General features: G+C 46.6%; 1 protein-coding gene across 3 annotated transcripts in view; it reads left to right on the forward strand.

Annotated features, from left to right (window-relative positions):
* The window catches only part of CAPRIN1 (cell cycle associated protein 1), a 105,726-nt gene that overhangs the window by 67,059 nt on the left and 15,289 nt on the right, over positions 1–23,378 (forward strand). For all 3 annotated transcript variants that reach the window (XM_054025162.1, XM_054025159.1, XM_054025161.1), the window contains exons 10-14: positions 8,721–8,876; positions 9,281–9,389; positions 14,531–14,592; positions 15,940–16,050; positions 19,266–19,415. In XM_054025162.1, coding sequence (XP_053881137.1) covers positions 8,721–8,876; positions 9,281–9,389; positions 14,531–14,592; positions 15,940–16,050; positions 19,266–19,415 — 588 coding nt within the window. The remainder of the gene's footprint in view (positions 1–8,720; positions 8,877–9,280; positions 9,390–14,530; positions 14,593–15,939; positions 16,051–19,265; positions 19,416–23,378) is intronic.

Genomic DNA, 23,378 nt, shown 5'->3' on the forward strand with positions numbered 1-23,378 from the left:
CTGAAGGAAATGGGGTGGTGGTGGAAATGACCGGGATCTTAAATTCTCTTTTTAAAAACCTTCATTACAAAGATATACTCAAGATTTACCCCTCTGCAAATTTTTTATGGCTTAAAAAATTAGTGCCCAAGCTAAGGGAAATTTTAGCTTAGGTATTAGGCAAATACCTAACTGAGGATAGGTAAGCACTACAACAGGTTACGTAGGGCTGTAGAGGCTTTAAGAAATAGGTTAGAAAAGCATCTGGCAGGGTTGCTGGTAGGCATACTTTGTCCTGCCTCATCACGGGGGGCTAGATGACTTCTTGAGGTTCTCTCCAGCCCTGCTTTTGTCTGATCTAATTCAGTGTGCTACATTTCTTAAAAGATGCAGTTATAAATTTCATGCAAAAAACGTCCAGTTTTTATAGATTTACTCAAAACTGCTTAGGTTGGATGTTTTTAATAGTCAATTCCAAACCATGATTTTTTTAGCTGTATAGCCTCGTTATATTCAGCCAATAGCTGCTAACCAAGTTTTGTGTCCACTTTTAAAAAAGCGGAATCAATTATTGTCAAAGCTTTGTACCAACATCTAAGTGAGGGGGAATCCACACTTGCAATCTTATAAATATTTTCAAAACGTATTTTACAATTTAACTTCTGTTCTCCAAACCATCTTTCTATTTTATTTCACACTGATCCACTCCATAATTGGCATTTTGGGGATTGTACAATGCAAAAATGTACAATTGGGCCTTCTAAAGTGAGAGGGAATTAAATGTAGTGTAATCCTTTTCAGGGGACTTAAACTGACAGCCTCACTTTGGGCAATGCTTCTTAGATGGTGTTAAATCATATGTACTTATAATGGAAATTTTCAAACGGTCTCCTTTGGATGGCCAGGTGTGTGCACTTGGACATGGGGAATTTTAAACCAAAATGTGGGTGAAAGTTGATGATGGGTTTTTAAATTTATTCTTGGTGCTGGGTGTTCAGTTCAGCTGGGTTCCTAGCCACTAGGATTTTCAAAACTTAATTACTGTGTGATGCTGTGCTCTCTGGGAGCTGCTGTTCTGTTTCTGAATGCCACACTTCCCTCCATCCTTTGCTCCACGGTCTCTCAAGACATCTAGAAGTTTGACATCACATTCAGTGGGTAGCTTTTGGAAAACATAACATCACCAGTCCCACAAAATTGGTGCTACGTCTGGATTTTTTGAGGAAGTGGAAATCGGTCACTGTTTTTAAAGTGGTATTAAATTAACTTCACGTATCTGTGCTCAAATGCTGCAGAAGAGGAATATGAGTCAGGAATATCTGTACGCTAATCAATTCTTCCAAAACATTGGGCAGGCACAAATAGCTATCTCCATCTCTGGAAATGCCTGCTAGGTGCAGAATATTATATGTGAACTAATAATTCACATAAACTAATGAATTGTAGACACCTAGTGGTAGTGAAGTAAAAGACTATTTTTTGACACCATCAGAAAGTAGCTCATCTGACAGGATTTGAGGGTGAGACAAAAGGAACCCAGCTATGAAGGCACAGAAATTAATACTGTAAGCATAGAATTTCTCCCTTCTAGAGCATGATTGAGTATTAGCAATCACAACTATGAACAGTCTTTGTCTTAGACAATCAGGTGTTAATTTTTTTATTTTTATTTTTTGGTCCTATAAACTGCATTCTTCCCTTGATTCCCCTCAAGCATGTGCACCGTTTACAATGACCAGTACAGCTAGTTTTCAAAGGCATTTCTGCATAATTTGGTGTTGGGTCTGCTTGAAACTGGTCTGTAACCATTTAGATCTTGGCATCTAAAAAGTCCTAGATACAGAGGCTTTGGACAGATTACCAGTAATGATCCCAATTAATATTTGAAAGGGCCACCACTGTTCTTGGCTTCTGGGGATCAGCAGGGAATGTTCAAGTTTGGACACTGTTATGAGCCTCTTTTGAGCCTTAACCTCTCTTGCCTGCCATCTCCTGCTTCTCAGTTATTTCACGCCTGAATGTAGTCATATGCTATACTGCAGTCCTGTTACTGTGACCCACCCCCCTTGAGACGCTAATGTGTAAAGAATCCCACTGTTCTTTTTCTCCAAATGTTGTGGCGGAGATCCTTTATACTGTTTGTTTTCAGGGTATACAGGTTGCAGAGCAGACTTAAGAGACTACTGCTTGACATCTTAACTTGCATCTCCAGGCTTAACCATGCCTCTGGGCCTATCTTCGAATACTGTTTGGGCACCCATTCTTTCTAGACCATGCTGCCTGAGACTAGAGGTCACTACATTCTCAGGCAATTTATGTAGGATAACATCTGGTTACTTAAGTCCCTACAAAGCTGTTTAGGCCTACCTAAAATTTAGAAACCCTATTGAAACAGACTATAAGGGCATGTCTACACTTGGACATTTACCAAAATAGATATTCCTGAATAATATTCAGAAATAACTCCGTGTGGAACTCCCTTATTGTAGAATTGAATGCCTTTTTCTGATTTAGTTTAGTGGATTAAGTTAAATTGGAAAAAGGCACTCTTGATTTCAAAATAAGGCCCCGTCTACACTGGCAAGTTTGTGTGCAGTAAAGCAGCTTTGAGCACTGTAACTCCCAAGGTGTACACACTGCCAATCCATTTAGAGCACAGAAACTGGGCAGATGCAGCACTCCAAAAAAACCACCCCGATGAAAGGTGTGTAGAGCTTTCTGCGCCGGGGCTACAGCACTGCAGAGCTAGTGCAGACACTGTGGTGATTACAGCGCTGCAGTTGGCCTCTGGGAAGTTTCCCACAATGCCTGTGCTCACCTTTCTGGCTATCAGTTTGAACTCTACTGCCCTGCCCTCAGATGACCAACAGTCAGTCCCACCCTGTACATTCCTTTGCAAATTTGAAAGTCCCCTTCCTGTTTGCTCGGTGATGCGTGCATTAGTCTCAGCGCATCTTTCCAGGTGGCCATGCCTGCTTCACGCACCAGGCGATCCCCCGCTTGGAGCAGTGCCGAGCTGCTGGACCTCACTGGCATTTGGGGAGAGGAGGCAGTGCAGTCACAGCTGCGCTCCAGCTGCCAGAATTATGATACCTACGGACAGATTTCTAGATGCATGATAGAGTGCAGGGTCAAAGTGAAGGAGCTGCGGAACGCCTACCACAAGGCGCGGGAGTCAAACCACCTCTCCAGTGCTGCGTCCACGAGCTGCGGGCTCTACAAATATCTGGACGTGATACTCGGTGGCGACCCCACCTCCACTGCGAAGGACCTTGTGGATACTTTGTTCGCTTGTATGCCAGTCGAGAGTGGACCGAGCCAGGAGGAGGCAATCTTGGATGAAGAGTGGGAGGGGGACCCACAGGCAGAGGATGACTCAGAGGCCAGAGATGCATACAGTCAGGAGCTCTTTTCTACCCCGAAGGAGCCTACCCAGTTACAGCAGTCGGAGCTTGGCAAAACACAAACAGGAGAGGAGGCCCCTGCTAAGTGGATCTGATTTTGGGAATTGATGAAGCGAGTTGTTGGAGGCAGGAGGGTTTCAGAAAGCAGGCTTGTCTCCACCTCATGCCTCGCCTGAGCAGTGGAACAGGCGGCTGATACACTCCATCACTTCATAGGAATCTCCCTCAGATCTCCAGGAAACTCTTGTGGAGGTACTGGGCAATCCGCTGCTGCAGGTTCCTCGGCAGAGCTGCTTTGTTTCTTGCCCCATTAACGGTAACTTTCCCGTGCTACTTTACCGTAACTGGTGCGGGGATCATTGCTGCACACAGGCTAGCCGCATTGGAGCCAGGGCGGAAGCCGCAGGCTTGGAGAAGACCCTCCCTTGATTCCCTGCTCACCCTCAGCAGCGAGATATCTTCCATAATGATCACTTCCTGTGGAAAGTATAGAGATAGGAATGATTATCAGGCCCACCTTACAGGGCTGGCTCTCCCCAAGTGCCCAAGAGCCACGTGCCCAGCGTACAGCAGGGTCCGGGAACAGTGATTTACCCTGCCCCTGTGGCTACTCACCGTTTTGGGGGTCTTGTGGTTCATGTGTGCTTGCCTGGGGTCAGCCAGTTAGTGACAGGTGTGTGAGTACTGGCTGTATTTTAAAGCACTGAAACAGTGTTGTCTGTGTTGCAAACAACACTGCTTATGTAAAATGTTGCATTTAAACTTCAGAGATGACCTTGAGAGCACAGCCTCCCTCTTTGTTATCGGCGGCAGAATGTCTGTACAGAATTAGAAAGCATCCAAGAAGAACTAAGGGGGGACTTGATTCATGAGGTTATGATGCACTTCGCCACTCAGAAAAAAGAATTGAAGGAGTGGCAGGACAGCAAGAAAAGGGTCTGAAAGGAGAAGGCGGCACACCAGAAAGAAGCCACAGAGTGGCTCTTAAGTTATGGAGCACCAAGCAGACACCCTCCAGGAGTTACCAGCTCTTCAAACCAAACAGCTCCATGCCCGCCTGCCCTCCCCTTCAGCCGCTGTCGCAAAATTCATTCCCATGTGCCTCCCCACACCGCCAACACACTATTACCAACCTCCTGGCTCCACTCTCTACCCGCAGCATTCCATTCCTCACAGTCCAGCAGTGTGGACTCCCACTACCCACTGCACTCAACATCCATCCCTCTGCAGTTTGGCCCTGCTGACGTACAGCACCCATTGCATCGTACTCCAAAGGAGAAGGTTGGGTATGATCCCTGGACATACACAAATCTGTAGCCATCCAGGACCCCTCCTCATCTTGAGACCTTCATTCCCTTCCTCTATCCCCCTCCCTGCTGATGATTTTTTTCATTTGACTCTCTCCTCTGGTTGTTTTTCAATAAAAGAATTGTTTGTTTGAAAGCAATCTTTATTGTATTAAGTAAAAGCAAAAAGCACTTCAAAGCAACATACAATTATGTTAAGGCCCCTTCTTGCATCATGCGCACCAATCACCACCTAGCATTACAAGGACTGCAATCCCAAGCATAGCAACAAATATTAGTGGCTTTCAGCTTCAGATTGCTGTCTCAAAGCATCCCTGATCCTTAGGACCCCGCGCTGTGTCCCTCTAATAGCCCTGGTCTCTGGCTGTTCAAATTCATCCTCCAGACGCTGAGCCTCTGCGGTCCAGCCCTCAGTGAAGCTTTCACCCTTCCCTTCACAAATATTATGAAGCGTACAGCACGCGACTGTAAGCACAGGAATATTGTCATCGGCCATGTCCAGCTTCCAAAACAGGCATCGCCAGCAGGCTTTTAAATGGCCAAACGCACACTCCACAGTCATTCTGCACTTGCTCAGCCTGTTGTTGAACTGCTCCTTGCTGCTGTCAAGTTGCCCCGTGTATGGCTTCATGAGCCATGGCATTAAGGGGTAGGCGGGGTTTCCCAGGATCACAGTGGGTGTTTCGACTTCCCCCTATGGTGATCTTCTGGTCCGGGAAGAAAGTTCCTGCTTGCACCTTCTTGAACAGGCCAGTGTTCCAAAAGATGTGTGCATCATGCATCTTTCCAGACCAGCCTGCGTTAATGTCTGTGACACACCCACGGTAATCCACAAGCACCTGGGGAACCATTGAGAAATACCCCTTGCGATTAATGTACTCGGTGGCTAGGTGGTCCGATGCCAGAATTGGAATGTATGTCATCGATCACGACTCTGCAGTTGGGGAAGCCCATTTGTGCAAAGCCAACCACAATGTCACGCGCGTTGTCCAGAGTCACGGTCTTTTGGAGCAGGATGTGATTAATAGCCCTGCACGCTTCCATCAACACAACTCCAGTGGTCGACTTTCCCACTCTGAACTGGTTAGCAACCAATCAGTAGCAGTCTGGAGTAGCCAACTTCCACGGTGCAATCGCCACGCGCTTCTCCAGTGACCGGGCAGCTCGTGTCCTTGCGCCGAAGGGCTGGGGCGAGCTCATGACATAGTCCCATGAATGTGGCTTTCCTCGTCCGAAAGTTCTGCAGCCACTGCTCATCATCCCAGACGTGCTTGATGATGTGATCCCACAACTCAGTGCTTGTTTTCTGAGCCCAAAAGCGACGTTCAGCTGTCATCAGCACCTCTGTGAATGCTACAAGCAATCTCATGTCGTAGCTATTACGTGTGGCGAGATCAATGTCACACTCTTCTTGCCTTTGTAGTTTCAAGGAATAACTCCACTGCCACTCGTGACGTGTTAGTCAGTGCAAACCGCATACTGGTCAACAGCTTGGGATCCATTCCTGCTGTCCGAAAGAGGCAGGGCAGGGCACACAATACACAAACTGTTGAAAGATGGTGCCAAATGCAGACGGAAGCACAGGGATTGCTGGGATGCGAAGCAGTGAATCACAGGGCATTGGGACAGGACCCAGGATGCCCTGCGACCACTTTTGCCTTCCGACAAGTCTTAGCGGCAAAAGAGAAAGAGGGGCTCTGTGGGATAGCTGCCCATAGTGTTACATTCTGAATAGTGTCATAAATATGAACATGCTGTTGCGCAGGCAGCTGTCAGTGTGAACACACAACAGCGGTTTTCCTTCGGCGCTCTCTGAGCGGCGCTGTAACTGCCAGCACTGTAACTTTGCAAGTGTAGACGTGCTCTAAGTATGCCCACATGGGGAGTTATACCTGAATAACTATTTTGGTAAACTTCCAAGTGTAGACACTTCCATAGCCTGATTGGTAGAGAAGCATAGAATATCAGGGTTGGAAGGGACCTCAGGAGGTCATCTAGTCCAACGCCCAGCTCAAAGCAGGACCCATTCCCAACTAAATCATCCCAGCCAGAACTATATCAAACCTGACCTTAAAAACCTCTAAGGAAGGAGATTCCACCACCTCCCTAGGGAACCCATACCAGTGCTTCACCACCCTCCTAGTGAATAAGTTTTTCCTAATATCCCAACCTAAACCTCCTTCACTGCAACTTGAGACCATTACTTGTCTTGTCATCTGGTACCACTGAGAACAGTCTAGATCCATCCTCTTTGGAACCCCCTTTCTGGTAGCAGCCAACCCACCTCTGCCTGGGAAATCTTTCTCTAGAGAGAGCATTAGTCTGTGCAAAAAAGCAGAAAACATGGAGTTCTGTTCTGCATTGAAACCCAGCAATGTGCTTGTTCTCTCAAGAAACCAGATCCAAACCAGGCAGCACTATCCTACAGAAAGACCAGAAAGTGCAGTGGCTTAGGTATGATTGGTGGGAATTTTCTGGTTACTAATCTTTCAATGCTGGAATTCAGGTACAGTTCAACTTATCTTTGGATAAGACTACCTGCAATTCACAATCATCACTAAATTTAAACATGCAATCAATGGAAAAGGGAACAGTTAGAGAAAGAGGAAACCTATGAATAAGAGTCTCCGTTGTATGTTGTGCAGAGAAAATGATGTATTTTTTCCACTTTACCTATGCCTCAACTGAGGAGCACTTACCTTTCTCAATATTCCAGCAAGTGCTCTTGTTGGGGCGGTAGGTAAGTGATGAACCATTTGGATACTTTACATATGACTTCTCATGAATGGGAAAGGTTTTCTGAAACCAGAGTGCTTCCTGGGGCACAGGGGAAGAGGGAGAGTGAGAGAGTGAAAAGAAAGAGAGAGAGAATGAAAATGTCTCTGATTTTGAAAGAAAACCCAAGAAGAAAATATTCTACACACAGACACAAGTATAGAACTAATGTACTTCCAGTCTGGCTTAACATACTTCTTTGGGAAAAGATGACCTCCTGTACTGGCTTTTCTATCAAATGTAGAAAAACTATTTGCCAGGGCAATTTTCAGTAGAAGCCACTAAATGGAGGATCTCACCTGGAAAACCGAGCAATGTGCTTTGAAGTTTGTCTCTGTCAACAAGATCCAAACTAAGCAGCACCTTCCATTTAAAAACTATTGCTAAACACATGGAGCACAATGGTCAGAGAAACAGACAGGGAAAGAGTGAAAGGTGGACAGGCAGAAGGCTGGATGGAGAGAAAGCAAAAGACAAAGAAAGATGAGTGAGATATAAGGAGAGAGATGCTGAGAAAAAAGATTGGGAATAGGAATTACCAGACACAAACAGATCTATGGTCCCTCTAGTCTAATTTCCTGCTTACAGTGGCCAACATCAGATAACTAAATGTGTCCTGTGGCTTCCTTTTCCCAGGAGAAGCACCAGTGTTTTTTCCCAAACGATGCTGCTAAGGTTCAAAAAATCAAGTGTCAGGTCTGCAAAGCAAAGCAGGCCTTACCCATCAGTCTCATTCTCCCCAGGTCCAGGCTGGCTGAGATGTCTCCAGGCAAAGCATCGTTTTGTCAGGGGCTCTGGCAAAGCTAGGCCTCAAAGGCACAGTCTCTCCCAGGGCTTGTAGAAATAAACAATTGATTTTGCATTTCACCTGTCAAAAACAGTGCACCACAATGGTGGGTGGATGGATACTGAATAATTGAAGTAATTGCAGTTGTTGCTAAACCTTTTGTCCCAGCAGCATTCTTTGAGCAGGTCATATTTTTGAAAAAAGCAAAGGAAATATATAGGAAATATAAGGCATTAAACCTCCTTCTAGGAAATCTACATACTGGTAATAGAGGCCCTTGTGTGGGCATTGTAGAAAGCTACAGTAATACTCTTTTCCAAGAACTTGGAGTTGTTTTGCACTTACTAGTTTGCCAAACCTTTGTAGTTAAAGTTCCAAGTTTTTATTCTTTTTGATAAATTACTTCTGATATTGTCTCAACCAAATATGTAGATGAAACCCATGAGCCAATTGTTACTTCCTCACTAGGTTGTAAATTCACTCCAGCAACAACCACAAGCTACATCTCCTCCAGTTCCTGAATCCCATGCTCTCACTACTGTGACTCAAGCAGACCCTCTTGTTAGGAAACAGCGAGTACAGGACCTCATGGCACAGATGCAGGGCCCATACAACTTCATGCAGGTATGTAGTTGCTCTGCTGTGGTGAACTGGTTTAAGAGGGACACTAAACTCTTACATTTGTTAGTAATGCCTCAGTTATATAAAGTAAAAATAATAAAGCCATCTAAGTAGTAAAGAGCAGGTTACCTGCTTGTCTTTTGTACTTTATTCTGTTTGCCTGTGAAAACAAGCTGCCATAGTTACATTATCTTCTCTTCAGTGTATACTTCATAATTGGGAGGTAAGTTCTATAATTTTGGGGTTGTGAATGGTGTAGGAGAATCCTTGAAATCTAGGTTGATTTTAAATATGTTGATATTCCTATTTTTCATGTTTTTTAAAAAAAGACCAAATCCCTGATCATAACAATATAATTTAATACATTTTTAAAAGCATGCTTGAATCCTGTTGAATTATTCTATTAGGATTCCATGTTGGAGTTTGAGAATCAGGCTCTTGATCCTGCCATCGTATCAGCACAGCCCATGAATCCAGCACAAAACTTGGATATGCCTCAGATGGTTTGCCCTCCAGGTTTGTAATGGTAAATCATAAAACTGCATCTTGGGGAAGGTTTGCAAAATTAACTTGATTTCAGGCATTCCTAACCTTGTTATCTCTAAGCTTAAACCCACTTGGTGTTCAGTGAGGTCATTATGTGATTTTTCATGGAATATAGCTGTGCTGTGGAGCACTTTGTAGACATCTAGTAGTCTGTTGCTCTGATTTTCATTTGTGGCATTGGTGTATAAATTATTGCCCAAAATCTCTGGTAATTGGGTGTCCTTTCAATTATTTGAACACAAGACCAAGCACTTGGCTTGTGAAGGACATGTCATTGTGTTGTAGACTAATATTTCCGGATTTAGTGGATAATTCTGACCTTAATCTCTGTGCCTCAGTTTCCTTTCTGTAAAATTCAGATAATACTCCCTCATCTCACAGGGGTAGTCAAAAAATACCTGAGTCACTCAGATACTATAGCAGGCCTGCACAACTCATAAAGTGGTGAGGGCCATATTACTCCAAAGAAAACAGCTGAGGGCCGAAACCCCCCCGAGAGCTGCCAACCCTGCCCCAGCGCCACCCAAAACACAACACCGCGCCACCCGCCACACAAAAACAATCCCCCCCAGCGCTGCCGAAACACACCTCCCCCCCCAGCGCCACCTGCCCCGTGGAAACAAACCCTCCTTCCCCAGCGTCACCCCACCGAAACAGCAGTATTGAACCTCAGTAATTTGTTATAGCAGGCCCCAAAGGTAGTATAATTAAGGTAAAAGAAAAATGTCTTTTTGCTAGAAGTAGAATAAGATCCCCCCCTCCCCCCCGCACTTTGTAATCAATTGCCCTGTTGAATGAATGAGGTGTGAATGAGGAAGGTGTGGAAGGCAGGCACCTCCAGACAGCTGCAACACTTGGAGAGGGCAGGGCCGGCTCTAGGATTTTTGCCGCTCCAAGCAAAAAAATTTTTGGCCAACCCCCCCCCCCCCCTTTTTTTTTTTCGTGCCCCTCTGCCCCCGGCCCCGCCGCAACTCCACCCCTTCTGAACCCCTTCCCCAAATCCCCAGCCCTGCCTCCTCCCCCGGTGTGCCGCATTTCCCCCCCACCATTGCTTCCTGCGGGGCCCCCCGTGACTTCCCACCCTAGCTCACCTACGCTCCGCCTGCTCCCCCTGGTGTGCTGCTGCTGCGCTTCAGGCAAGGGAGGGTGGAGAAGTGGAACAATGGTGCGTTCAGGGGAGCAGGCGGAGCGGAGGTGAGCTAGGGTCGGGGAAAGCAGGAAGTAATGGGTGGGGGGGGTTAGAGGAACTGCTCCCTGCTCCAGCTCACCTCCGCTCCACCACCGTCGCCTCCTCCGAGTGCCCACCGCTCGGCTTCTCCCTCCCTCCCTCCCAGCCTTGCTGCGCGAAATAGCGGTTTTGCGTGCGGCAAGCCTGGGAGGGAGGAGGGAGAAGCGGAGCAGCAGCGCGTTTAGGGGAGCAGGTGGAGCAGAGGTGAGCTAGGGTGGGGTGGTGCAGGAAGTAACGGGGGGGTTAGAGGAACCACTCCCCGCTCCAGCTCATCTCTGCTCCACCACCGCCGGCTCCCCTGAGTGCCCCGCCGCTCGGCTTGTCCTCCCTCCCAGCCTTACTGCATGAAACAGCTGTTTCGCACACGGCAAGCCTGGGAGGGAGGGGGGAGAAGCGGAGTGGCGGTGGCGCTCTCAGGGGAGCAGATGGAGAGGAGGCAAGCTGGGGCGGCGGGGGCACTATTTCCCCATGCCCCAGAGTCAGCGCCTATGATGGCCGGTGCCAGAATGCCGCCCCTAGAAATGTGCCTCCCCAAGCACCTGCTTGTTTTGCTGGTGCCTGGAGCTGGCCCTGGGAAAGGGGATGGGAGCCAGACCAGATCAGTAAAACAGGTCAGCCACCAATTTGCCGCTCGCCTCCTCAGCCCCCCTCCCCCGGCTCGCCGACTCACTCCCTGCAACTGCCTGCCCATTTGCCTACTCACCCCACCACGGGCCGCACAGTGAGCCCACGTGGGCCACATGCGGCCCCCGGGCCGCATGTTGTGCAGGCCTGCACTATAGTGATGAACACCATAGAAAAGCCCATGAGAAAATTAATAATTGTTTTCAGAGCAGGGTTTGATCAGCTTGCAGTAAATAAGGCATGGGGTCACTCATTAAACAATAAGGAGAAAACAAAACATTGAATAAGTGCTCATTTAAGTGAGTACTATCCATTCTGTCCTCTGAATGAGTCAGGAATCCTGTGCGGGGGGGGTGAATAGTTTGCGACCATGTAATTAAAGACACTATCATGCATATGCACAAGGGGGCTGAATTACGGTAGCCCCCCAGCAACATTAATTCTGACATTGCATAACTTTTTTGAGTGCTTAACTTTAGGGCTGTCAAGCAATTTAAAAAAGTAATTGCGATGTAAATAAATGGTATTCTATTATTGTTTAATTTTTTACGTTTTCTACATTTTCAAATATATTCAATTACAACACAGAATACAAAATGTACAGTACTCACTTTATATTATTTTTATTACAAATATTTGCACTGTCAAAAAAATAGTATTTTTCAATTCCTAATACGAGTACTGTAGTGCAATCTCTTTATCCTTAAAGTTGAACTTACAAATGTAGAACTATGTACAAAAAAAACCTGCAGTCAAAAATAAAACCATGTAAAACTGTAGAGCCTACAAGTCCACTCAGTCCTACTTCTTGTTCAGCTAATTGCTCAGACAAACCGAGTTTGTTTACATTTGCAGGCGATAACGCTGCCCGCTTCTTGTTTACAATGTCACCTGAAAGTGAGAACAGGTGTTTGCATGGCACTGTTATAGCCGATGGCGCAAGATATCTTACAAGCCAGATGCACTAAAGATTCATATATCCCTTCATGCTTCAACCACCATTCCAGAAGACATGCATCCATGCTGATAATGGGTTCTGCTCGATAACAATCCAAAGCTGTGCAGACTGTGCATGTTCGTTTTCATCATCTGAGTCAGATGACACCAACAGAAGATTGTTTTTCTTTTTTGGTGGTTCAGGTTCTGTAGTTTCCTCATTCGAATGTTGCTTTTTTAAGACTTCTGGGAGCGTGCTCCACACCTTGTCCCTCTCAGATTATTTGGAAGGCACTTCAGATTCCTAAACATTGGGTCGAGTGCTGTACCTATTTTTAGAAATCTCAGATTGGTACCCTCTTTGCGTTTTTTGAAATCTGCAATGAAAGTGTTCTTTAAATGATCAACATGCTGGGTCATCTGAGACTGGTATAACATGAAATATATGGCAGAATGCGGGTAAAACAGAGCAGAAAACATACAATTCTCCCACAGGGAATTGAGTCACAAATTTAACTAACAAATTTATTTTTTTAACGAACATCATCAGCATGGAAGCATGTCCTCTGGAATGGTGGCTGAAGCATGAAGGGGCATGTGAATCTTTAGAGCATCTGGTACGTAAATATCTCAAGACGCTGACTATAACGGTTCGATGCAAATACCTGTTCTCACTTTCAGGTGACATTGTAAACAAGAAGCGGGCAGCGTTTATCGCCTGCAAATGTAAATAAACTTGGTTTGTCTGAGCAATTAGCTGAACAAGAAGTAGGACTGAGTGGACTTGTAGGCTCTACAGTTTTACATTGTTTTATTTTTGACTGCAGTTTTTTTTGTACATAGTTCTACATTTGTAAGTTCAACTTTCATGATAGAGATTGCACTACAGTACTTGTATTAGGTGAATTGAAAAATACTATTTTTTTTGACAGTGCAAATATTTGTAATAAAAATAATATAAAGTGATTACTGTATCCTTTGTATTCTGTTGGAAATTGAAATCAATATATTTGAAAATGTAGAGAAACATGCAAAAATATTACATTTTCATTGTTTAACGGTGTGATTAAAACTGCAATTCGATTAATTGTTTTAATTGTGTGAGTTAACTGTGATTAATCGACAGCCCTACTTAACTTTGTGACCATAATGAACATTTAACAGTTGTGTATGTAACTTCCTTATTTTAAAAAAAGCAAACTAAAAAAATCAGAATTCCTTTATGTGACATACTGATCATTGTATGAAGAGTCATCGGTGGGTTTGGAATCTTCTGATCCACTGCTCCAAGCCTGGACATTTAAGCTAACAGAGTAACTGGTGGTGGTGGTGGTTGTAATCCTTTGTGTCAACTAGCACTAGAGAAAATGGGACACTTTGCCAGTGGATTTGAAAGGAATTTGATAGAGGAATGGTGAGACTTAAGAAAAATGTTTTGTCCATTTTAAAAACTCTTGTGGAGCTTTTCTACAAATAGCTTTAGTGCATCATGCTTTGGAGAAGAGACCTGAAATTTGTAAGGGTGTGGCTATTGTGGCAGAATTATTCCTCTTTCTGTCCTCATGAAAACCCACTCACATCATGCCAGCTTATAAGCATCTGAAAAACTGTGGTTCATGTGCTCAGTAGAGACTTTGATTTTAGCAGACAAATTCCCCAAAGATTCCATCTGCACTGAGCATGTTCCAGCTCAGGGCTGAGCAGGCCTTTTGCTGCAACTGCAGTTCTAGGCTGCTGCCAGCTATGCCAGGTTTGGACACCTGAAATGTGATCAGAAAGTCTGTCTTTCCTGTACTCTCAGTGACTCACTGCTGGGCCCAGGCAGCATGGTGGCGCATAATGCCTGATTCAAATGCAGATAAGGGGGGAAGAATGGGGACAAGGACGTGGGAGGGAAGACTGGCGCTTGAATGGAGTCAGGAGGCACTGGACTGGGACTTGCTAGAAACTGGGACAAGGAGCCAGGGTGAGGAAGAGAGAGGACTGTGATGGGACAGAAGAGGTGAAACAGTCAGAAGAATCTGTACCCACACGGGAACACTCCCCTCCAGAGGCTGGAATGGAACCCAAGAGTCCCTGTCCTTGTTCTCTGCAATGGATGAACCATTTTAGCTGAAATTTCCCCCCCAAAATTCCTCTTGAGACTGACTGACAGCCTGGAAAATTTCAACCCAAAATGTTAGTTTGGCAGAGTTGTAAACAACTTCTTATGGGATGTGTTGGGCAATCTTAGTAAAAGGTAGCGTTGCCAGACTTGCTTATAATTTATACCATGTAAGAAGTCTCATTGTAAAGTTACATAGTAAATTTATTGTATTTCCAGTTCATGCTGAATCTAGACTTTCCCAGCCTAACCAAGTTCCTGTGCAACCAGAAGCTACGCAGGTAAGATCTATCCTCAATAAATAGTTTACTAGATCTTTAATTGGCTTTAGGTTTATTTTAATTGGTGAGGATTGTGTTGGAAGAGGTTAACCATTAGGTGCGTCAGAAATCAAACTTATTTTTTCTTGCAAGATGTTTTTATATTGTTAGTTTCCACTCCCCTTCAATTTTTGGTGTCTGAGAACTTGATAGTGGCTGTATTTACATTGGAAAAAGCTGATACAAGAATCAGTGACAGTGTAGAGGGTCTCATGACTTTTTTGTTCAGTAGATGCATAAGAGCCCTGAAATGAATGGAAGCTAGCAGGAAGCGTCCCTGCTAGAAGACCGACAAATGCTTCACCATTGAAGATCAACAGGAAGTGCCATGTGGAGTAACAGAGATTGAGAATGTTCATTAGGAGCAACATGCCTTTTAGACTGAACTCTGTGTGGGAAATGTGTGGTCTTAGAGTGATTGTCCGCACAAGATTCTGCTGTTGGGGCCATGCCTGTGCCCTAGGTGCATTCATACCCCGCCCTGAACTTTATATTTTCCAGGTTTTTTTTTACAATGTTAAGTGGTGCTTATGCGTTTTCCTCAATATACTCCCCCTGGTCCAAACCAGTTTTAACAGTAATTCCTCAACCATTTATATAGCTAGCAGCTAAACTGCTTCCAGCTTGCTGTACAGTGGATTAGGGATATGTGATGATTCAAAAAGGTGACTCTGGCAACCAGTCTTGTGGGCTTCCTCTCAAGAATTGCCATCAAACCTCTGTTGCAAGGCAGCACGTTTATTTTTTGTAGGTGGTTTTGGATCATGTTGGTGATGGAAGCAGAACAGTTTTTAAACCAACTTTACTGGTCTGCTTCACCCCGTAACTAGCCATCAGGCCACAAAGCCTGCAAGGAAGTTGAATTAAAATGAGGTAAATTTAGTTAGGGTGGGTTCATGATGACAAACATCACCCCAGTGCCTGCTGCTACACACTGTTCCTCATCCCTAGTACTCTGTTCTTTTTCTTCTGGTCACCTTAGGAGACATAACAGTAGGAAGAATTTTCATTTAAAACAAAACACACACCTTCAACTGGCTTGGACAAAAATCTAAATGAACTTGGAACTTCTGCCCAGAGCAGTGGGTGTACACTAGAACAGATCAATTAAAATCGCTTTTCCCCTGTTTCAGCATTTCTAAATTTTAATCAAATTGTGCATAAGTATATTGCTACTGTGGATATTAGTAAAAATGTTGGGTATCCATAACAAGATTTTTACCACAGGCACAGTTCCTTCCAAAGTTGTAATGTCTGGTTTGTAAAACTTGAAGGAGCTTTTGCTAAATCTTAAATTCTTTCTGGCAGGTGCCCTTGGTTTCTTCTACAAGTGAGGGTTACACAGCATCCCAGCCCATGTATCAGCCTTCTCATACAACAGAGCAAAGGCCACAGAAAGAATCAATTGACCAGATTCAGGCAAGTCCTATTAGACTTTATTTTGCGAGCAATATACTATCTCAATCTGCAGGTGTGAATAAAGGGGTAGTGTATGATGCTTTGAAGATAAAGCTTCATAGTTAAAATATTTGTTTCAGGTGTCAATTGATAACCCTTTTTATGTTGTTGTAATTATTCTTCTTAGAGTGCTTGCTCATATCTATTCCAATTAGGTGTGAGCGCGCCGTGTGCATGGCTGTCGGAGAATTTTTACCCTAGCAACACCTGGTGGGTCGGCTGTGGAGCCCCCTGGAGTGGCGCCTTCATGGCGCTTGATGTATACCCCAGCTGACCCAGCGCTTCCTCAGTTCCTTCTTACCGCCTGTGATGGTCATTGGAACTGTGGAGTTCTGCTTCGCTGCTCTCCACTCTCCCTAGCATAGTTTATTTTTAATAGTTTACAGTTAATAGTTAATACACCAGACCCTCTCTAGAACTCACGTCTGTATAGCACAAATTCGCATATAATGCGGTCGTGGCCATGGATCCCAAATTTAATTACTTTACTTGCAATTCATTTTAATGCGGTCCCGCGCATGGATCCCAAATCTTGTGTTCTAGCGAGGGTCCGGTGTAGTTATAGTTCTTGATATAGTTGTTTTTTTTTTCCCCTCCTGCCTGATTTTTCTCTTGGGCTCATGCCCAAAGCTCCGGGATTCAAGCCCTGCGGTTCCTGCTCTAAGCCCATGCCAATGGGTGACTCCCATGACTCTTGCCTGAAGTGTCTGGGGGGGTCTCATCAAGCAGACAAGTGCAGGATCTGCAAAGGGTTTCGTCCCCGGACTAAGAAGGAGTGGGACTTTTTGTTTAAAACCGCTCCTCGTGGAGGCGGCTCTTAGCCCTGAGCCTCCTGCGGCATGCCAAGATCCAGCACCGAGCACCTCGGTGCACATCGTCCCGGCGGCAGCGGAAGGAGCTGCACCATGGTTGGACTCTGAATGAGACCCGCAGCACTGATGCTCCTCAGCACCGCAACCTACTTATCCAGCCTGGCACTGCTCTCATCCTGGCCAGAAGTGGCACCGGAAGCTGGAAAAGGGTGGCCCGCATCCTCAGAGACCAGCCTCCCTGAAACCGCCTGAGGGCGGGTGCCGGTATACCATTGCCTCGATGACTGGCTTATCCGGGGCGCACCAGAGAACCGATGCAGTCTCACCTCCACTTGGTCACAGACACGTTTCGTCGGTTAGTGGCAAAATCGACACTAGAACCGACCCAGAGAATAGAATTCATTGGGGCGGTTCTAGACTCCGTGCAGGCACGAGCCCTCTTGCCGGACGCTCGTTTCCAGTCTATTGTGGCCCTTGTCCGGAGCCTTCAGAGCTTCCCAACCTCGTTGGCAAGAAGCTGCTTGAGTCTTCTCAGTCACATGGCTTCCTACCTGTATGTGACCAGGTACACCAGACTTTGACTACGCCACATTACAAGCCTGGCTGGCATCAGTCTATCGCCCAGGTTGGGACACTGGAGCGTCCTGGCCTCCCTCTGCTGGTGGCTATATCCTCAGGCAGTATGCGAAGGAGTTCCTTTTCACAGCCTGCAGCCCTCCTTGTCCTTCGTCACGGATGCGTCAGCGCCCACCTCGGTTGGAAGGTTCTTCAAGGGCTTGGACCATCTCTAGCCACAAGATCGACAGCCAGTCCCCACATGGGACCTTAACCTGGTCCTCTCCAGACGTATAGGGTCCCCGTTTGAGCCGCTGGCTGCCTGCTCCCTTCTCTACCTCTCCTGGAAAATGGCTTTCCTGGTGGCTATCACGTCGGCGCAGTGGGTCTCCGAGCTGAGAGCCCTTACCTTGGCACCACCTTACACGATCTTCCATAAAGATAAGGTGCAGCTTCAGCCTCACCCGCCCTTTCTTCCCAAGGTTATATCAGCCAGGACATTTTTCTTCCATTTTTTAATCCAAAACCGCACGCCAGTCGCCAGGAACAGTGGCTGCACTCCCTCGATGACCGTAGGGCCCTTGCCTTCTACATTGAGTGTATGAAGCCGTTTTGGAAGACGACCCAGCTCTTTGTTGCAGTGGCGGTCCGGATGAAAGCCCTCACGGTCTCCTCTCAGCAGATTTCTTCATGGATCACGTCCTGCATCCACGCTTGCTATGATCTGGCTGGTACCGACCCCGCCCCTCACTGCTCACTACACAAGGGCCCAGGCTTTGTCGTCGGCGTTCCTGGCCCCGATCCAGGAGATCTGCAGAGTCGCGACTTGGTCCTCGGTACGCACTTTCGCTTCGTACTATGCCATTGTCTGGCACGCTAGAGATGACATGGCGTTTGGTAGAGCAGTCCTACAGTCCACGTTGCTTCACTCTGACCCCACTGCCTAGGTAAGGCTTGGGAGTCACCTAATTGGAATCGATATGAGCAAGTACTTGAAGAAAAAATGGTTACTCACCTTTGTAACTGTTGTTCTTCGAGATGCGTTGCTCATATCCATTCCAAATCTGCCCCCTCTTCCCCTCTGTCGGAGTAGCCAGCAAGAAGGAACTGAGGAGACGCTGGGTTGGCTGGGGTATATATCAAGTGCCATGAAGGCGCCACTCCAGGGGGCTCCACAGCTGGCCCACCAGGTGTTGCTAGGGTAAAAATTCTCCCACAGTTGTGCACGCAGCGCGCACGCACACCTAGTTGGAATGGATATGAGCAACACATCTTGAAGAACAGTTACAAAGGTGAGTAATTGTTTTTTACAAATGCCTTAACCTTATTTGTGACTTCAAATTTTGTGAAATCTTACATTTTTTGGTAGCAGTTGTTTGAGTTCTCTATATTCAAGACTTAAATTCATTAAATCACCAGCAGCTAGATGCTGATAGAAGTGAGAGGCTAGTACTTTTCAGTGGAGCACCTTGTGGAGAATTTCATCACACAAGCATGCAGGATGCTAGCTTGGAGGAAGAGGGGCATGTTATTGACCGTGGCTAGTAGGTGTCATGTTGGGCACTTGCTTTTCCTCCATTCACTCACTTCTCTGTCCTTCTCTGAGGTTCATGAGAGTGGGAAACTTTTCTTTTTCATTCATCCAATTGTGCTGTGGAGGGAGGGCTATAGTTTTAGTTGAGGTAGAGCCTCCTTCACACGTCAATAGCAATATTTTTCAGGCCTTGCCTATAATTTGGTATAGGATGACTTGACGTAATCAGTTGCTGCATGAATTATTGCTTAAGTGGTCTTCATTTCAATTGCTAGGCTTCAATGTCTTTGAGTGCAGACCAAACCCCAGCATCGTCACCACTTCCTACTGCACCCCAGCCACAGGTATTCCAGGCTGGGTCTAGCAAACCTTTACATAGCAGTGGAATCAACGTTAATGCAGCTCCATTCCAATCCATGCAGACAGTAAGTACCAAATGAACTTAATGGTAAATCACTTTGTTCTGTTAATCAAATCTTCTGATAGCCATTATTTTGACCCTGGAATGTGTTATATAATTGCACTTAGAATAGGCTCTATTCTTCTTCGAGTGGTTGCACATGTTAATTCCACTGTAGGTGTGTGTGTGTCTCGTGCACAGATGTCAGAGACTTTTTCCTCCTCAGTGGTACCTGTTGGGGTGGCTGGAGTGCCCCCTATGGCCGCTCGCCACTGTGTGCTAGTATAAGAGGAGCCACCCTCAACTCTTCTCAGTTCCTTCTTCCTGACAGTGATTGTTGTCCGCGATTTCAGACTTGTTTATTCAAATACCTTCTTCACCCCTTGTAAATAGTACTCCTGATAAAATTTTGTGCAAAACAATTAAAAATTCTGTACACAATATTTTAAAATTCTTCAAATTTTATTTGTAAATAAATAAAGGTGGAGGCTCCAGCATGGCAGTGGTAAGCACGGGCCACTGGCTACACGGAGCAGGGAGATCACTCTGCAGGCCACTCACTCCCCTCCTCCTTCCCTTCAGGGACATAGATTTGGCAATGAGGGTGCACCGACCCTGACACAGCGCAAGGGCAAGGCCTGCCTCTCTGTGCCAGGCGCACCAGGTGTGGGCAGGCAGACTCAGCCTGGCAGGATCCAAGCGTGGAGGGGTTTAGTGTGGGGGGATTCAGGTATGGGCTGTTAGGGTTCTGTGTGGGGCAGTCTGGGTGAGGGCATCTCAGTGGGGATACAGAGGGGGAGAATCTGGATGCACTGGGGGGGGGGGGGTCCAGGTGCAGGGATAATGGGACTTAGCAGTGGGTCCAGACCTTAGGGGTGAGGGGGGGAGGGAAGGGCTCGGCAGGGGGAGTCCGGGTGCTGGGGGAGTGGGCCTTGGTTGGGTGGGGGTCTGAGTGCAGTTGGTTGGGGCTCAGTGGGGGGTTCCAGGTGTGGGGGGGCTAGTCAGGGTAGTCCAGGTACATAGGGTGTGGAGTTTGTCATGCTGGGGGTTCTAGTGCGGGCGGGTTGAGCTCACCGGGGGGATGGCCTGGGTTCAGGGGTAGGGCTCCAGATGTAAGGGGGTGGAGCTTGGCTGGGAGCGCCGAGTGCAGGGGGTGAGGCTTGGTGGGGGTTCAGGTGTAGGGGTATGGGAGGGGGGTTCAAATACATGAGGGTGGGCAGACGGGGGAGCAGCTCCCCCGACAGTGACCCCTCCCCCTACACTGAGAAGCGATGGGGGCAGGAAGCGAGGGGTGTGAGGATGTGGAACTTCCTGTAGCAGGGGAAGATTTCTGCGGGGGGGTCTGGCCCGGCCACTTTGCGCTCTTCCCCCAGCCACGACTGGCCAGGGCGTCCCCCAGCCCTAGGGCTGGGTGCAGTGGGGGGCTCTCAGTGTGCGGAGGTGTTTCTGGGTGAAGGCAGGTTAGACTTGGCAGGGGTTCTGGGTATGGGTGGAGTCTGGATGCACACCAGTTGGATGGGTCTGACCCAGCACCGGCTGGGGCGTCTTCAGGCACTGTCTCTCCACTTCCCCTAGCCCACAGTGATTTACCTCTCCATCGGCTGCTCTGGGTGTCCGAAAAGATGCACCTATGCTGCTGGGGAGGGGCATGTGACTGCTCTTGAGGCTTCCCTTTGCTTCCCCATCAGAGTGTCATTTTTTTTGGCAGAGAAGCAAAGAAATTTGTGGGGGGCATGAATTCTGTGCCCACACACCACCACCAGAAGGCTGCAGGGCCCACCAAGATCTCCTGAAAAGAGTGGTCTCAGGTGTTTGGCATCCAGGCAGGAGAGGTATCTCTGCCACCTTGATTGAGATTGCTCTGCCAATCAATGAGGCAGTCATGGAGCTCATCACGACTCTGTGGCAGACACCCGTTTCCCTGGCTTCAACAGCAAAACAGGCTGAGACGATACTTCACCCCCTCTAAAGGGTATGAATGTTTTTGCAATCACTCCTCCACTTCTCTTGTGGTATCTCAACTGCCAATGCGCAGGAAAGAAAGGATGAACATATCTCCACTTCAGAGCAAGGACTCAAGAAGACTAGATTTGTTTGGTCATAAACTTTATTCCTTAGGGAGCCTGCAACTAAGATCTCAAACCAGCAGGCACTCCTGAGTTGATGCAATTATTCACACTGGGAGAACACTGCTAAATTCAAGGACAAATTACCAGAGAATTACAAACAGGAGTTCTCTGTAATGGTGGAGGGGGGTAAATTGGTTGCCAGAACTACCCTCCAGGACAGTCTGGATAGTGCAGTTTTAGTGGCATGAACTATGGCACCAGCGATTGCTGGGAGAAGGTATTTATTGTTGGTCATCCAAACTGCCTGCCAGAAGTACAACAGCTGATACAGGACCATCTGTTTGAAGGGCCTACCTATTCTTTGAGAAAATTGATGGCGGGCTTCATAGCCTTAAAGATTCCAGGGCTACACTTAAATCCCTGTGACAAAAAGGACGCACCTTTTTGTCACCATAGCTTTGCTCCCCGTTCCCAAGATCCGCCTAGGAAAACAGAGAAGGAGCTATGGAAGGCACCCTCCTCTTCGGTGTCAGTGAGCTCATCACATCCAGCTGCCCCTTCCAAACAGTCATTTTGATTGGGTAGTGAGGACATTATTCCAGTCTCCTCACTTCTGTCTGCTCCCCCTTTTTTTTGTTTGTTTACCAAATGCTTGTCCCGCTTCCTAAGTACTTGGACCCACATAATGTCAGACCGGTGTGCCTTAAGTATGGTGGAACAGAGGTATGCCATCCAGTTTAATACACCCTGTGCCTCTCTATATACTCCCGCTCCCCCAGTCAGGGACCACTCTGGACCTCCCACTGAAGGACAATGTCGAGAATCTCTTTCAGACAGATTATAGAGGAAGTACCGTTGAGCCTCAGGAGAGAAGGCTTCTATTCCTGTTGTTTCCTGATTACCAAGACAAAGGGAGATCTCATGCCTATCTTAAATCTAAGAGAGTTGAACAAATTCCTGCAGAAAATAAAATCTCACACTGTTCCTAGTGTCAATTATCCCTTCCCTAGAAGGAGGAGACTGGTATGGGGCCCTTGACTTGAGGGACACGTACTTCCATTTTGCAATATGTCCCGACCATTGAAAATTTATCAGGTTAATGCGTGATATTCATCATGATCAGTTCATAGTGCTTCTGTTTGGCTTGGCAGCTGTCGTACCAGCTCATCTTCCAAAATTAGGTATCCATGTCTTCCCATACCTGAGTGACTGGTTGATCAGAGTCGCAGGTTCTGTCCAGGATATTCACTGCTCTATCCATATTCAATGTTCTGAGGCACTGAATGTATTGAGAAAAATCAGTATGGAAGCCTGTACAGACAATAGATTTCAGTGGAGCAATCCTTGACTCTACAGAGCCAGAGCTTTTCTAACACAAACCAAGTTCAAAACTATTTGAGACCTAATAGTTCGAATGAAGGCTTACCTGCTCATAACAGCACGTAAGTGCCTCAGGCTGCTACGTCATATGGCAGCATGAACCTATGTAGTGCAGCACGCCAAACTGCCATTCAGGAAGCTGCAAACATGGCTAACAGTATATGCCCTGAATTGCTACCATTTGGACAAAATGGTTCAAGTGCCAGAGCTAGTCGTGTTGTCTGTGGATTGGTGGATGGACCCTCTAAAAATTTGCTTGGAAGTTGGCTTCCTTCCCATACAATGAACATGCACTCTAGTCGCGCACACATCGTCTCTAGGTTGGGGGGCTCACATTGGGTCCCCGAAGACACAAGGCCTTTGGTCATAAATGTCAGGGAGTTGAGTAGTACATCTCAACTCAATTGATTCACCTCAAAGCTGCTTACCTTTCGGGGAAACAGAACACAGTGGCAGGTCAGCTGAGAAGATCCTTCACCGATCAACACGAGTGGTCATTATGCCCAGATGTAGCCAGGTTTATTTTCCAACTCTTGGGG

This window comes from Malaclemys terrapin, chromosome 4, assembly GCF_027887155.1.
Source record: "Malaclemys terrapin pileata isolate rMalTer1 chromosome 4, rMalTer1.hap1, whole genome shotgun sequence".
Lineage (NCBI taxonomy): Eukaryota > Metazoa > Chordata > Testudines > Emydidae > Malaclemys > Malaclemys terrapin.